This window comes from Bolinopsis microptera, chromosome 3, assembly GCF_026151205.1.
Source record: "Bolinopsis microptera isolate Bmic1 chromosome 3, MBARI_Bmic_1.0, whole genome shotgun sequence".
Taxonomy (NCBI): Eukaryota; Metazoa; Ctenophora; class Tentaculata; order Lobata; family Bolinopsidae; genus Bolinopsis; species Bolinopsis microptera.
The window spans coordinates 20777414-20794464 of record NC_087074.1 but is presented as its reverse complement, the minus strand read 5'-3'; the positions used below and the strand labels follow the sequence as shown (position 1 = coordinate 20794464).

The 17051-nt window shown below is 37.5% G+C and overlaps 1 protein-coding gene across 1 annotated transcript in view; it reads left to right on the top strand.

The window, feature by feature from the left end:
• LOC134813287 (solute carrier family 35 member F6-like) overlaps positions 1-17051 on the top strand; it is a 32669-nt gene that overhangs the window by 383 nt on the left and 15235 nt on the right. Inside the window, exons 2-4 of the mRNA XM_063820977.1 lie at positions 331-409; positions 1024-1237; positions 1644-1778. Coding sequence (XP_063677047.1) covers positions 331-409; positions 1024-1237; positions 1644-1778 — 428 coding nt within the window. The remainder of the gene's footprint in view (positions 1-330; positions 410-1023; positions 1238-1643; positions 1779-17051) is intronic.

Here is a 17051-nt window from a genome sequence, read left to right as displayed (position 1 = left end):
CAATCTTGCATATTACATTTCAACTTCCGTTTGTGTATTCTTGTGACTTCTCCAGAAATCACAGTTCTATATACTGATACTTTATACTTACAATATGACGTCAAATGTTGCACATCAAAACTCAAAAGTATTAGCAGAAGTCCGAACAGCAGGGTCATGGGAAACTAAAACTCACCACTTCATCAAGTTGATCAGAAATATTTCTAATCTGTACGAGTCTTTCGTAATTCATATTATAACAACAAGAATATGTTAAGAAGAAAACACAAACATTAAGATTCAGAGACGAGAATAAAATAAATGTAATTTCCAATCCTTCTAATATTACAGGTTTGCCGACGTGTCCGCGAGTTATGGTGCTGACAAATGTGAATCCTTTAGGCGCACTTTCTACCATCCCTTCTTTCAAGTGAGTATACTTTGGGCTGGTTTGTTTGTGAACTATTATCTGTCAAGACAGTGGCCCATGATTTTTCGTTGTAACTCTTGTTTTATAACTCTGCCAGAAGACGCCCCTGAAACGGTCTACTGTATATTTTACTGGAAGACGCAAAGAATAAAGTTGTATGTTTCATTGCGCTACACGCGTGGCCCGGCGCGCAGCGCCGGCCGTCGCGTACATGACAGCCAGATTTTAAGTTTACCGGCTTTAGTTTTACCGTTTTACATCGGTTGCCTATCGGATACTATCGCTGCATATCACATCTGATAGGTAAGATATGCATCCGATATGAAACTATGAACATAAAATCTGTGAAAATGCGGGTCCGTGTCCGCATGCAATGAGTTAACTCGCGCGCCATAATTATTATATGTATTAAATTACAAATTTGATGCCAGTCAATTCGATTTATTTCGATGCTCTTCTCTCAGCTGGACTACATTATTACTATAAAATCAATCATCTTATTTGAGGCTTATTTTCAGTATATTTAAAATCTGGCTCGTCCCAAATTCCTAAAAGTTACACCTCGCAAATTTTAAACCGGGGGCTCCGACAAAATTAACCAAAACTCCCCTCAGGCGATACTGATGTTTATTGGGGAGTCAGGGTGTTTGGTTGTCTATCATCTAACAGTAGTGGTAGCTAAACGGAAAGGAGAAGAACCTCAAGTAGCGGGAGAGGGTTTCAAACCTTACTTTTTGCTGGTTCCCGCACTTTGCGATCTCACTGCAACCAGCATGTTGTACCTGGGGCTGAGCCTCACGTACGCCAGTGTAGCTCAAATGATGAGAGGTAACTAGGTGGTAACTAGGTGGTAACTAGGTGGTAACTAGGAGTAACCTCTCACTGCAACCAGCATGTTGTATCTGGGGCTGAGCCTCACGTACGCTAGTGTAGCTCAAATGATGAGAGGTAACTTTAACCAATGAGAGGAAGCACATGAGTCTTAACATGGTCACATGACATGGCCACATGACATGGTCACATGACATGGTCACATGACATGGTCACATGACATGGTCACATGACATGGTCACATGACATGGTCACATGACATGGTCACATGACATGGTCACATGAGTGTTGTTTTATATCCTGGGGACCTCCGGCTTAAATGTTTGAAAACACTGAACATATGGCAGAGTAATTGTTTTAGTAATCCACCCTAAAGTCCTTACTCTCAAACCTTTCTCCCCAGGAGCTGTGATAATATTTACCGGACTACTAGCTAGGGTAGCTCTAAAACAGAGGTTTGAGAGACACAATGTATTGGGAATGTTCATTATTGTCATCGGACTAATCTACGTGGGGCTCTCTCAGACCTTACACTTCCGTGAGTACTCAGTACACATAATTATTACGCATAATTATTACACATAATTAATACACATAATTATTACACATAATTATTACACATAATTAATACACATAATTAATACACATAATTAATACACACAATTAATACACATAATTAATACACATAATTAATACACATAATTAATACACATAATTAATACACATAATTAATACACATAATTAATACTTGTGAGTACTAAGTACACATCTGTTATGAACATATCATACGAATAACACATAATCAAAGTTGTTAATGTTAAGCGTTTTCTGTTATATTGCAGAACTATTGTAATAACAATAACCCAAAAGTCTGAAAAGTGTTAGATTAGGTTGTGTAACTACACCCACTCAATAATGGTCGACCTGATATCTGTGTTAAAAGAAATTAGGCGGAGAAATGGAGAAATTGTTATTTTCTTGAAACTGTTATTTTCTTGACATCTTATACTAAATTAATTTCCGACCATAGTTTATCACCTTGCACATTGCGGTATGATATAGAAGCAGAGTCTGAGTCCATGAAAGCCATCTTAACTGCGGTCCTATGCCACAGTAAATAGTTATCCGAGCTGCAATGTGCCTCAGTTATCGGAACGTTTATCTCCTGCGGAGTGTTACCAATGATTTTTTAGTTGTCGCCAATCTCTGAGATCTCAAAAAAGGTATTTAGACAAGTTGTCAGACTTATCCCGCATTAGATTCTTAGTGCTAGTGGACCAGATTCCTCCTCTCATTATTAAGTTTATTGTTAGAAATTGAAGAGCCTAAATTTACTAAAAACCTCCTTGCCGTTGCAGAACACCAAAACTCTAAGTATCTCTGGGTTATCCCATTTCTTTTCCACTCTCCAAATATTAGCATTTCCGTCGGTCATGATATTTGGATGGAAGTCATCATGTTTATTCATACATTCATTTAGACGGTATTTTGAGGTACCACTGGAAACCTCTATGTCGATCTTTCCCGCGTTTCCCTCGTTCCCGTAGAAGATGATCCTCAGGTTGCCCTGCGAGTGTGTCTGTATCTCCAGTGGAGAAGACGCTATGTTGACTTTTGTATCTTTTGGCACTGTAATCCAGCCTGTGGGAATTTAAGTAAGCGGATAATTAGAATTTGTATTTGGGCATAGTTACAGCATAGTTACAGCATAGTTACAGCATAGTTACAGCATAGTTACAGCATAGTTACAGCATAGTTACAGCATAGTTACAGCATAGTTACAGCATAGTTACAGCATAGTTACAGCATAGTTACAGCATAGTTACAGCATAGTTACAGCATAGTTACAGCATAGTTACAGCATAGTTACAGCATAATTACAGCATAGTTACAGCATAGTTACAGCATAGTTACAGCATAGTTACAGCATAGTTACAGCATAGTTACAGCATAGTTACAGCATAGTTACAGCATAGTTACAGCATAGTTACAGCGTAGTTACAGCATAGTTACAGCGTAGTTACAGCATAGTTACAGCATAGTTACAGCATAGTTACAGCATAGTTACAGCATAATTACAGCATAGTTACAGCATAGTTACAGCATAGTTACAGCATAGTTACAACATAGTTACAGCATAGTTACAGCATAGTTACAGCATAGTTACAGCATAGTTACAGCATAGTTACAGCATAGTTACAGCATAGTTACAGCATAGTTACAGCATAGTTACAGCGTAGTTACAGCATAGTTACAGCATAGTTACAGCATAGTTACAGCATAGTTACAGCGTAGTTACAGCATAGTTACAGCATAGTTACAGCATAGTTACAGCATAGTTACAGCATAGTTACAGCATAGTTACAGCATAGTTACAGCGTAGTTACAGCATAGTTACAACATAGTTACAGCATAGTTACAGCATAGTTACAGCGTAGTTACAGCATAGTTACAGCATAGTTACAGCATAGTTACAGCATAGTTACAGCATAGTTACAGCATAGTTACAGCATAGTTACAGCATAGTTACAGCATAGTTACAGCATAGTTACAGCATAGTTACAGCATAGTTACAGCATAGTTACAGCATAGTTACAGCATAGTTACAGCATAGTGTTTAGTGACCCACACTTGCACGACACACTTGCACGACGCACCTCATAAACGGAAGATTACCAAACGATAGAACTAGACAATTCTGCCAGTATTTATAAAGACAACAACTTACTCAACGAGCCAGCGTTCATTTGCAGAGCGGACGAAGACTGACACGATAAAACTAATAACAGTGAAGTAATAGTGAAGTCTGAAAACTACTAACCGCTATCAATTGCAGACCCTGAGGCGAAGCCGAATATCCAGTAGATCACTACAAAGGGCTTTATAGTCATTGTAGAGATCCTCTTCATCCTGATGTAATCTTAGAAAAAAGAATCTAAAGAATGTCTCTACATATTTTTACTTTGGGTTAGAAAAATATAGCATTGCAGCAGTGGCTTCTCGAATCCTACGGACTTCAGCATTCTAAAAGTCTACTTTAAGTAGTTTGCTAGTTTACACGATAACATAACAATCTTGAGATACATGCATTAGGTGATAGAACTAATAAACTATGTTTCGGTTACAACTAGAACGTTATATTGCCTCGAGTCATATCGCCTTGGTAACGCTATGTTCGCGTGCTCAGGTTAAGATAACTACCCAACGACATAACGACTCAAAGTTAAAGATATAAAGATAACGAGATAACGATATAACTAGATAACGAGATAACGAGATAAAGAAATTAATTGTAAAAAAGTCAAAAAAACTTAGATGGTACTGGTTACAATTAATAGAAATGGTACTGGTTACTGCTAGACCGGTTAGAAATGGTACTGGTTAGTGGTTACTGCTAGAACAAATAGAAAGATAGAAATGGTACTGGTTACTACTAGACCGGTTAGAAATGGTACTGGTTGCTGCTAGACCGGTTAGAAATGGTACTGGTAACTGCTAGAACAATTAGAAATGGTACTGGTTGCTGCTAGACCGGTTAGAAATGGTACTGGTAACTGCTAGACTGGTTAAGATAACTACCCAACGACATAACGACTCAAAGTTAAAGATATAAAGATAACGATATAACTAGATAAAGAGATAACGAGATAAAGAAATTAATTGTAAAAAAGTCAAAAAAACTTAGATGGTACTGGTTACAATTAATAGAAATGGTACTGGTTGCTGCTAGACCGGTTAGAAATGGTACTGGTTGCTGCTAGACCGGTTAGAAATGGTACTGGTTGCTGCTAGAACAAATAGAAATGGTACTGGTTGCTGCTAGACCGGTTAGAAATGGTACTGGTTGCTGCTAGACTGGTTATAAATGGTACTGGTTGCTGCTAGACTGGTTAGAAATGGTACTGGTAACTGCTAGAACAAATAGAAATGGTACTGGTTGCTGCTAGACCGGTTAGAAATGGTACTGGTAACTGCTAGAACAAATAGAAATGGTACTGGTTGCTGCTAGACCGGTTAGAAATGGTACCGGTAACTGCTAGAACAATTAGAAATGGTACTGGTCGCTGTTAGCCGGTTAGAAATGGTACTGGTTGCTGTTAGACCGGTTAGAAATGGTACTGGTCGCTGCTAGACTGGTTATAAATGGTACTGGTTGCTGCTAGAACAAATAGAAATGGTACTGGTAACTGCTAGACTGGTTATAAATGGTACTGGTTGCTGCTAGAACAAATAGAAATGGTACTCGTTGCTGCTAGACCGGTTAGAAATGGTACTGGTTGCTGCTAGACCGGTTAGAAATGGTACTGGTTGCTGCTAGAACAGTAATTATATTACCCAAGTCTCGCGTTGTGACTTAGTCCAAATAAAGGTCTACTGTCTCTAGAATTCTGCTTATAGTCCAGCTACCTTACTCGGGAATATTATAGCGGGTTAATTTATGACTGGGAAAATTAATAACCGGGAAAAATATGGCGGAATTTCCCAAAACCCGCCAAATTATCCCGGTCATGTATTTACCGGTGGCCGACCTTTCAAGTTTTTTTTCAGAGGTCAACAAATTTTCAACCGAAATTTCTGTTTTTGTTACTTGTTAAAGAAGTTATTTCAATTTACAGTTACTGATATTACTCAGAAATAGAAAAAAAGACACGTCTAGTATTTAAAGGAAAATAAATCTATAGCAATAATAAGTCAAATCTTCATTAAAGCGTATTCTCATTCTCATTATCGCTAATGTCCCCTCCATTATCATTATTGATATCACCCTGCTGCTGACCGTCAAATTCGAAGTTGTATTGTTGTCTTAACAAGACTTTCATTTTGTCCGCTAATGGGGCTACTGCTCTGAAGGTCAGCCGGAGCTTAATTTCCTGCCCACCGCTTGGTATTGGGGAACGTCTTGGCTTTGCATCTTCAACTGCTCCAGTAATCAATCCACCGTGGACCATGAAATAGTGGCACAGTTTACTCACTTCATGGGCAAGAAAAGTGAGAATCACGGTCCACCCTGAAATCTGATTTCTATAACCAAATTGTGATTTTTATAACGAAATTATGGTAGCAACCGCCAATAAAGTTACAGCCCTCCATCCACTGCTTCAAAAGTCTTCTCTAGCACATATGAGACTTCAGGTAAAATATGATGATCACCACCCCCTTGGAACCCCATAATCTGAGTCGGCGGGTTTTTTTATGACTGGTAAAATTTTTGACCGGGAAAAATATGGCGGAATCTTCCAAAACCCACCACTTTATCCCGGTTATAATAATCCCGAGTAAGGTATACGAAATGCCGACGTGGTTCATTTTAATGAGGTTGTGACCAGCGTATTGGTTGTTGATCTGCTTAACAATAGACTAATTGATCAATTGGGGGCTTCTCGTGGTTATGTAGTGGCTAAACACATGACAAGGTAAGCGTATAATTTACAAATGCTTATAAATTAGTGTTATACTGAACTGCTTATAAATATTCGGGCCCCAACTTTGTTAACGATTCAATATGATATGATTTGCTTACGAATCATCTCAGTTGAAGAGGGCGAGAAATATAACCAATGTTAATTTGAAAAAGTGAAATAAAAATAGTGTAATAAGTTTTTAGCTTATCAAGTTCAGCAACCTTGTGGTCTTAATAAGTTTGCGGGTTATTTATAAGTGGGTTGTTTGCCATTATTTTGTGCACTCCTCAGTACATCTGATAACAATTAACAATAGTTAAAACCGCCTCTTATCTGTTATTACTGGTTATTTTAATTTATTATCCATATTTTACTGTATTATAGGTTATAACCAAAAGTGAACGTCTGGTCCAGCTGGGAGGTACCCTTTATCAAACTATAAATTAAGATTGGGGGTTAGACTCAGTCCTAGAATAAGAATAATAATCTAGTTACACTCCCTCTAATAACACCTCCTTTAGTAACACCTCCTCTAGTAACACCTCCTCTAGTAACACCTCCTCTAGTAACACCTCCTCTAGTAACACCTCCTCTAGTAACACCTCCTCTAGTAACACCTACTCTAGTAACACCTCCTCTAGTAACACCTCCTCTAGTAACACCTCCTCTAGTAACACCTCCTCTAATAACACCTCCTCTAGTAACACCTCCTCTAGTAACACCTCCTCTAGTAACACCTCCTCTAGTAACACCTCCTCTAGTAACACCTCCTCTAGTAACACCTCCTCTAGTAACACCTCCTCTAGTAACACCTCCTCTAGTTACACTCCCTCTAATAACACCTCCTCCGGTAACACCTCCTCTAGTAACACCTCCTCTAATAACACATCCTCTAATAACACCTCCTCTAGTAACACCTCCTCTAGTAACACCTCCTCTAGTAACACCTTTCTCTAGTAACACCTTATCTAGTAACACATCATCTAGTAACACATCATCTAGTAACACCTCCTCTAGTAACACCTCCTCTAGATTCCGTTAACCACGACTTAATACTATACAAGCTAAAATTTTATTATAACATCGATGGAATGCTTCTCCAATTTATGAAAAGTTACCTCTCCGGACGTCAGCAATGTGTAGTTGTTAATGGGGCTATCTCTGCAACCTTACCGGTGTTGTCAGGTGTTCCTCAAGGGTCAATAATCGGACCAACACTTTTTGTTCTTTTCATAAATGATATATATTCTGGACTTTCTCAGGGCACTAATATCCTTTTATACGCTGATGATACTAAAATTTGGAGAGAGATATCCCAAGAGGAAGACCACCATATACTTCAAAGCGATATTAATTATCTCATGACATGGGCAAGAACTAATAAGATGAAGTTTCATCCTGATAAATGTAAGGTCTTAGCTATACTTAAGAGGTGGTCTCCCTTAGATGGCATTTTACCATTTACACGTTACACTTACTCTATGGGCCAAACTCTTCTTGATTATACAGATTCTGAAAAAGATTTAGGCATAATCATGACGTCTAATCTAAATTTTAATAGCCAGGCCGATGCTCTATATGGTAAAGCTAACCAAAAATTTGGCATGCTTAAGAGAAATTGTCATTTTATTAATGATCTGAACAAGAGAAGAGTCTTGTATCTTACTCTTGTACGCTCAATATTCGAACACTGTCCCATCATTTGGCGACCAGCGTCCAGTAGCACTATCAATAGGCTTGAAGGATTGCAGAAAGGGCCCTCAAATGGATTCGTAATGATTACGGTGTAAGCTATAGTGTAGAGGAAATCTATAATGCCCATTGTAAACAGTTAAATATTCTGCCCCTAAAGTACAGGTTTGATTACCATGATCTCAAGTTCTTTCATTCCCTAGTGCATCATTACCACCCATGCACCACTCTGCCTCAGTACCTTACTTTCTTCTCCGGGTCAAGCCGACTGAGAAGCTCACATCTTGATCACTTATCAGTAATATCTTCAATTCCACCTGGCTCAGCTATATCTAAATCTTACTTTTATCGAGCTCATCTCACTTGGAACCGACTTCCTCTTTCCCTTCGAGAGATTATCAGACCAGGTGCGTTTAAAACAGAACTTATTAAACACATCTGGAAGGAACATGTTTGTACTGCATCTGTAGATATTGACCCTAGTTCAGATCCTGACAATTCTTTTTCTCCTGACTACGGGTAGTGTATTTCTCTATCATTTTTTTTTTTTTTTTTTTTTTTTTTTTTTGAGGTACTCATCACGCATTTTTGCTTTATTCGGATACAATTTTGATTTAGTCTTTTATATTCAATTATTTAAAATTTATTGTTAAAACTTCATTCCATTGGAAATATTACAAATCAGCCAATTGTAATTAAGAATTTTTGGGTTGTGGCAATTATTCTTAAAAACCTAGAAATGCCTCCTAAGTTCACAGCTCATATTATTGCCCATTTTTCTCCTTCTGCACTTGGGGCCCAATGTAATTGCTCGACTTTTTTCCATCAGTCCTCTCGAGGCCTTTGTTTGGTTATTTGGGTGAGATTGGTGTCCCCTGAATTGGTATCAGCGCTGAAACACTTGTCAGGGCATTTCTTTGGTTTCTCTAGTCCAATTTTTAGAAATTCTATACAACATTGATATTTGTAATAAATTCTGATATGAAAGATTTCAAAAAATAAAATAAAATAAAGTTTTTTAAATCGGTCGGTGGTAAGTGGTTTAATTTATGGTTTTGTACCAACATATGTGACCTAAAATGGCTCGTCTTTTTTCTCCCTCCTCGCTCTCTCCCTCTACCCATTACTGCATATAATGTAGCGCATATATGTAGCGTTGTACATGAATCTAATTAGGTTTAAGCCGCGTTAAGATTCACTGTCATGTTAAACTATAACGCTATTAGGGGAGGGGGAGGGGGCTCTCATTGCGTCCTGTTTGGACGGTAGAAAGAGTTTCATACTTTCATACGACAATGTTATGCTGTTTTTAAAAAATATAGTAGGCGGTTTAACTTGCATTTCAACTGCGATAGTAATCCCGGCCGTAGGCACGGGTAACACTAGTAATATATATATTTGAAGTAAACATTGTGGCAGGGTAACAAAGCTGGTCGCCCCAATGACTATTCCCATGCGTGGCCTGGTAATGAGTCTTCTACTTTTTCAGTTCATAACTTACCCTAATCACTATATGACATTCATTATCATTAGAGTGAAGGTCTTTACGAAACTTAAAATCTCATAGATCACATTATACGTGGAAATCCAAATCAGCTTCTTCAGCTCAGAATAAAGTTAAAGGGTCAAACCAGACTTCTGGTCTTCTGTAAAAGTGTTTTGCCATTTGAATTGACAAAACTCGTTAAAAATATATAGTTTCCCTATGGCCTGTATAGTTTTGCTTTTCATGAAATGTGCGCACTTACGAATTTACCCTACTAGGTTCAGAACGATACTGCCCAAGTGCTGATAATCCCTACGTATAAACGTGAAACTTTGTGGATAGAGGCCCTGCTAGCGTGGAGTTTTCTTATTTCATTCAATAATTTCTGATTGTAATGTCCAATTATTCGAGTTACTGCTACTAAATTACTCGCATTTTTTCCTCAAGTCTTTAGGTGAAATGGGCATGGTACCGATGTGCGTTGGTGATAGGTTCATAATTTCAATAAATTGGGTAGAACTGATAAATTGAATTATTTGGTGTTTACTTTTAGAATATTGGAATATTTTTTTCAGTCACTTACATTCAGTGACGCAATATGAATATTGAATAAGGAGTTAACCAGCTTTTTAACTTAGCTTTACTCCAAAAACTTTTGTGAAAAAAGGACAGAAAGACAATTTTTGTCTGTAATTTCATGATTTAGGGCATATTCGGCCATCCAATATGTTCGTCTGACTGTCTGTAAATTGCTGACTGCGAAATTTCTGAAAATGCCCAAAAACAAGCACAAGAAGACATCTAAATACCTTGAATCGACTTTTGACCAAAAACTTTAACGCCACTTTGAATACGTAAGTCCAAATTATTAAAGTTGGATCCCCGTTTGCTAGGTCTGCGTTGACTGATGTTTTTTTCTAATCCGAACCCTCATGGAGACACGTAAAAGTTAGATTTGACAACTCGCAGGTTTATTGTTTTCAATATCACTTGCTCATCGTCCGAGGTGTATCGAACTGTTCCAGGGAAGATGGTAGAATATTGATAGCGGTAAAACTGATTGTCTGTGGCATTTACGAGAGCGTTATTCTTTGTAAGATACAGCTACTAAAGACAGTAACAGTGTTTAGTGTTTGCTGTTCAAGTCTAACAAACAAGTTCAAACCCATCTAAAACGCTACGGTTTGAAAATGGTCCTGTATATTGCAGTAAAACATATGTACCCTATTTACTGCAAAAAAACCCCAATTATTGCGGTAGACCCCTTGGTTTTAAATGAAATAACTAAAAAAGTAAACATGTACAACACTTGACGCACTGTAATCAAGCAACAATTCTCTAAAGAAAGTAACGTGTAGATTAAAAGAGATATTTGGAAGTGCGTTAGAACTAACACAACAACCTCACTATAATGCTGCTGTTAATACTGTAGCACTACATAGCACGTAAAGCTTACTATATACAGGGTGGGCCCAAAAGTCAGTGTGCAAACCGTTGCCTAATAGCTCAGTCACTGAGTGCCCAATTGGAAATAATTTGTTCTGGTATGACTACTACCACCACTGGTTCGAGAAATTGTCAAATCGAAACATGTTTGTGTTTCATTTTTATTTCAAGAGAAGTTCATTTCGCATTTATTTGATAGTTTTGGATAGTCGATCGAGCCAAATTTTATTGAATTGTGTTTGGCAATTCGAATTAACGGTTGTCCTGAAAAAAATGAGAGCGTAGCATTCTCTCAGATCATCGAGATACGAAGCATATCGAGTTTATTCATTACGTGTGATCAGTTGATTGGCTACCTGATCACGTGGATTAGGTGACCCGTTAAACCACCCCCGTTAAACATTAATGGGAATCGTTAAGCTGCCCAATTAAGGTGTCGTGTCACGGTGTCACATAAATCACCCAGTCAATTTTGTTAACAGATACACAAATGCTGATAAACTTCGTCATTTCTAATCCGTTTCCACATCATTTTTTTCAGATCAGATGCCAAACATTTAATCATCTACCGTATCTGAAAAAATTAGACATCTAGCATGTTCGGGGAGAACATTAAGTTGTTTTAATTTTGAATGGCGTGGTCTAAAATATTCGAATTTTCATTTTGTGACGAGAATCCCTCGAACCATAGGTACGAGTAAACCAATCTGCAAAGCAACAACCCATCAATTATAAAACACGCGGAGGTATAAGACCCAACGTTTTGCACACTGACTTTTGGCCCACCTGTATAAAGCGAGACGATATATATATAACTTATTTAATCCGTGCCATTTTAACTGACACCACTGGTCATCAACTTTAACAACGAGTATTCCGCAAAAAACGTAAAAGATATCCAACTAAAACTTTTTGACTGGGTCCAAATGCTTTTAATGGACTTCTACTCAGCATGAAAAAATAAAAAATGGCCAAGAATAAGTTTTAGAGCTCAAATTTGACCCCCAAGTGGTGTCAAAAACGCGGAATTAAATGAGGTAAAAATTATTTAAGTCTCTTGAGTCTTGACAGCCACTTTTCGGTTAGACGGGTTTCCTGCTATATTAATAATGCGGTCGGAGGAAAATTCTTTCCATCTAGCTCAACAGAACATTAATCTAGAGTTTAAGTGAATCTAAATCGAGAGTTGTTTTGGCGAGGACCTCGTTGGTAGAGCGCATGTAAAAAAGCGTCCAACAAGGCTGCCACACTCTACTCTCGAATGAACTTTAGGTCTGTGACAGATTTTGTCTCGAACTCTGGAGGTCATACCCTATAGAGTATAGAGTATAATAAGCCCCATGTACACTTAATACAGATGTTCTCAAACTGTTCTAGAGTTATTAAACACTGATAACTTGGTCGCCCCCTTTTTTTCGGGTGGGGGGGGGGGGGGGGGGGGAGGGGGGGGGGGGGGGGGGGGGGGGGGGGGGGGGGGGGGGGGGCGGGGGGGGGGGGGGGGGGGGATCGTACGGTATTAATGAACTGAACCCCACCCCCCCCCCACCCCTCTTTTGGGACAACCCTGCACATATAAACATCCAAATATTGTGTTTTCGCCCATATAAAAATAAAATTTATTTTAAGGGTGGTAGTCTGGGCTGATTACGTAATATTATAATAATTACACTAATATTATAATAAGTATTACCCAATCCAATATATGAGAATTGTGCTATCGCTATTTTACACATATTTCTGACTAAAATGCAACTGAACATATTATATTAGCAACAAATTGCTAAGCAACAGTACATTTTAGCAACGAGCAACTCGACATTTCGTTTCATTTTGTCGCACCACAATTATATCTATGGTATGGTGCTCGGGTCCAATTTTTTTGAAAATTGTAAAAAAGAATAGCCAAGCAAAAACACCCGTAGTATTTTCCCTTCATAACCTTCCCATTTTACAGGTGTCTATTCTGTTTGTTTTAGTCTCTGTCCTCCTCTACCCAAATTCCCTTCCCTCCCTCAACCGTGGCAATCAAAGGATGTTTTTATGAACAAAAGATACGGCTTTACTACAGGTATGTACTAGTTCTTCTATTGTTTGTTAGTTTTTTTGGCTTCTGTCCTAGAGTGATTACTATATACTTTTTAGTCCTATGCATACACACCTTGATAGTTTCATCTTGATTCTAGTATCTTTGTTTCACCAATAGAGCATAAGTTTTGTGTTTATCCACTGGTCTTAGAGTTTGGTGTTTAAGCTACCATAAAAAAAATATTTTTTTATATTATTTTATTATATACAATTGTTTTAGTTTGATACATGTATTTTTATTTTTTTTTTTTTGTTAGTTTTGTACATGGGAATTTCTATTGTGTACATTCATTGCTCAGAAAGAGATATATTGCTCATTAATTTTGGTAGTAGAAGTTCATTCCACGTCAAAATGTCTAACTACGAATAGCGATTAAACCAATTATACCAAACATTTCCATTTCCTTCAACACGGATCCCTGCCAAATTATAGGTGTCTGGAACATATTTATCATACTAACTAAAGCTCCAGAAAATTAATGGTTTAAATTTAATGAGGAGCTGTTTGTGCTTGACATATGAGGTGTAAACAGCATTTTTCTAAAACATTTTTTCTGTTTAATATTTTCTATCTAATTATTTGTTCAATATTAGCAATGTGGCACGCTGCAACTAAATTATTCGAGATTCTTCCGACTTAGTCAATTTTATATCGGAGAAAAAGACGATTTATTAAGGAGCATCCTTACATACAACCTATTTCGCATTTCTCAGATGCCACTACATGAGAAGTTGCGCTACACTTGACTATGTCCCTTAAGGGGCCGGGGGGGGTCTTCATCAAATTATCTCGGAATGATTATTAAAAGTTTGTTGTCTGATAGAGGGGAGGATAATTCTATCAGCTTCTTTTTGGTCCCCATGGAAAAATATTGTTCCGTAGCCAAATTAATCGCCAGTCAAAGGTCAGCGCTTATGTGTAATTGTAGTGCGCGAGCGATTTTCAATCGCGCCCCTGAAAATCGAGTCCTAAAATCTATCTTCTCCTACAATTTTTTGAGCAATCAACACCTGAAACTTACTAGGATATTTCTATGGATCATTTAGAAGATATCTGTCGAGCCGAATTTTGAGATATATGCCTTAGAAGATTTTTTATTCAATTTTGAAAATCTTGGACCTCATTTTTTAACGATTTTTCCAGGTCCAAGACATTCGGCTCGACAGATATCTTCTAAATGATCCCTAAACATATCCTGAAGTTTCAGGTGATTGCTCAAAAAATGTAGGAGGAATAGATTTTTAAGACTCAATTTTCAGGCGCGCCGATTGAAAAATCGCTCGCCGCAATAACCCCAATTACACATGAGCGCTGACCTTGACTGCGATAATTTTGGCTAGGAACAATATTTTTCCATGGGAACCAAGCAGCTGATAGATATCACTCCCCTTCTATCAGAAACAACTATAAAATCAATTCGAGAAGAATTTTGATGAAGACCCCCCCCGCCCCCCCTTAAGCCTTTTAACTCCCGTTCACCAAACCTTGACTACGGCTTTGTTAACAAGATTGGCCGGTAGAGGGTCCGTAGTAGTCCCATTACCTTAGTAATGCTGTACAACTACTACATAATTAATTTTTTCATTTCATTATAAAACAATGCTGTTTTTTAGAATATTTTCTGCAGACATTCCCAAATCTAACTAAGACTTAATATCTCCAGCTCTACACTAACCAGGTAAACTATAGACAAACCCAATAATATAATAATAATAGGTACCGCGCAAATCATCCCCAGTAAGTGCTCACAATACACTGCGTGTGCGTACATTGTTATTGCAGCTCTCATCATCGCTGCTGATTAACAAGATCAGCCCTATTTAGGTTGTGCAGTTATAATAATCGGCTCATCTCTCGTATAGTCCAGTTTAAATATCCATTTTATTATTGATATGTTGGACGAGCTGTGCCTTATAACCAGAACGTACCAAGTAAAAGGTATTGTTAGAATACGAAAAAAGTTTCTTGATATCACCAAAGGTAAGACCACTCTGGATAAACTAGACAGAACAGCTGCTCTGGTTCACATAATGGAAATCAGATAGTGCGCCTGTAACAGTGTGCTTAAGTTGTTACACATAGATAATACTCCTAATAGGTATAAGACACAGTGGTGCCTAATGCCTAATAATAAAATCCTATATAAACAAAGTCGCAAGTTTGATACTGAACATTGTAGATAGTGTTTTATGCCTATGGGGGATATAAGATGTGTCGTGTATAATGTGCATTGTCCTTTGCATTGTTCATTAAAGAAGCGCCACAACAGACTTTACACAGCATTTAAAAGTAATTTAGTACATTTGTTTATTTACATTCAGGTTTTAGATGTATAGTAAGCGTAATGATAAAATTATACAGAGCGTGGCTCTGTCCTCCGAGAAGAGGGAATTTAGTTGGATAAAGTGCACGTGCATGACGCGCACTTGCTCGTGCATTACTTTGGGAAGGAGGTGGCAGTAAACTGTGGCTTTAGCTTTAATGATTTTACAATTTTTTAGATGTAATGAATTTACAATTAAGCTGTAATGATTTTACAATTGGCTTTAATCATTTTACAATTTAATTGATTTAAAAGTTAGCGAAAATGGGTCGCGTGATAGGCACATTTAATTGGTATATCCGGGCTTTTTTATGATGATCATCTTATTTAAAAAAATCACGCTCTTACAGTCTATCTAAAAAAACTTAGAACGTTTATTTTGAACGCATTCTTAGATTTATAAATCATAAAGCAATATATTTTAATCGTGCCAGTAAATAAGACAGATGCCAAACAAACTGTTCCTCAAATCTCAAATAACCACACACTAATTTCCTATCTACGATATACACAATAATTAATTGTTCCTCTCTTATCAAATCTTAACAGCGAACAAGCAAACTAATTTAACTAAATTACGAAATGCACTGAGTTTCCTCAAGATTAAGACCGGGATATTACCCACTTTACATCTAGAAATTTCCACATTACCCCGTCACACAGTGTGCCCCTGACTGGGAAAGAACAAGTTGGCACTTTTTAAAATCTCTAATAACTTAGCTTTCATCGGCGGACAATTAAACTAAATTTCAACAAGTAAAAAAATTATGGGCATAAATCTTTTTTTAACTTTTGAGTTACGAAAATTCAAAGTGGCACCATTTTGACTTAATTTACTTCCTAGTTTTCAGCGCAATCTCAAAATTTTTGTTGCATTTAAATGGAAACAAATAATGGTCTTTTTAGGCTTTTACATGATTCGATTATTCAAGCGCTGTTACAATAGTAAGAGGCAGCTTTGAGGCTATTTTTGAGCTACTGAAATTACAAAATTATGAAAAACTGATTTTGGCGAGGAAAATTAGAATATTTTGGCGATTTTGGTGTATTTTTCTAGCGTTGCCACAAATGTTCGAAATTAACTTGATGTCGCAATGGGGAGCTCTCTCATGATGTTTTTTGACTTCCAACGGTTTCATAATCATAAAACTTAATTTTTGAAGCCTCCCCCGTGCGACATGCGGATTCACTGGGTCCATGTTGGTACCAGCCTCCGATCAAAATTTTGACTGTCAAAATACAGGTAAATTGCTTTTCAAACCACTCATTTCCACAAATGTATTGTATTGTCGTTTAAATTAAGCTTCTATGGCAAGCTTTGAGGCTATTTTGAGCTTTCCAATTACAAAATATGTGAAAAAACTGAATTTTGGTGA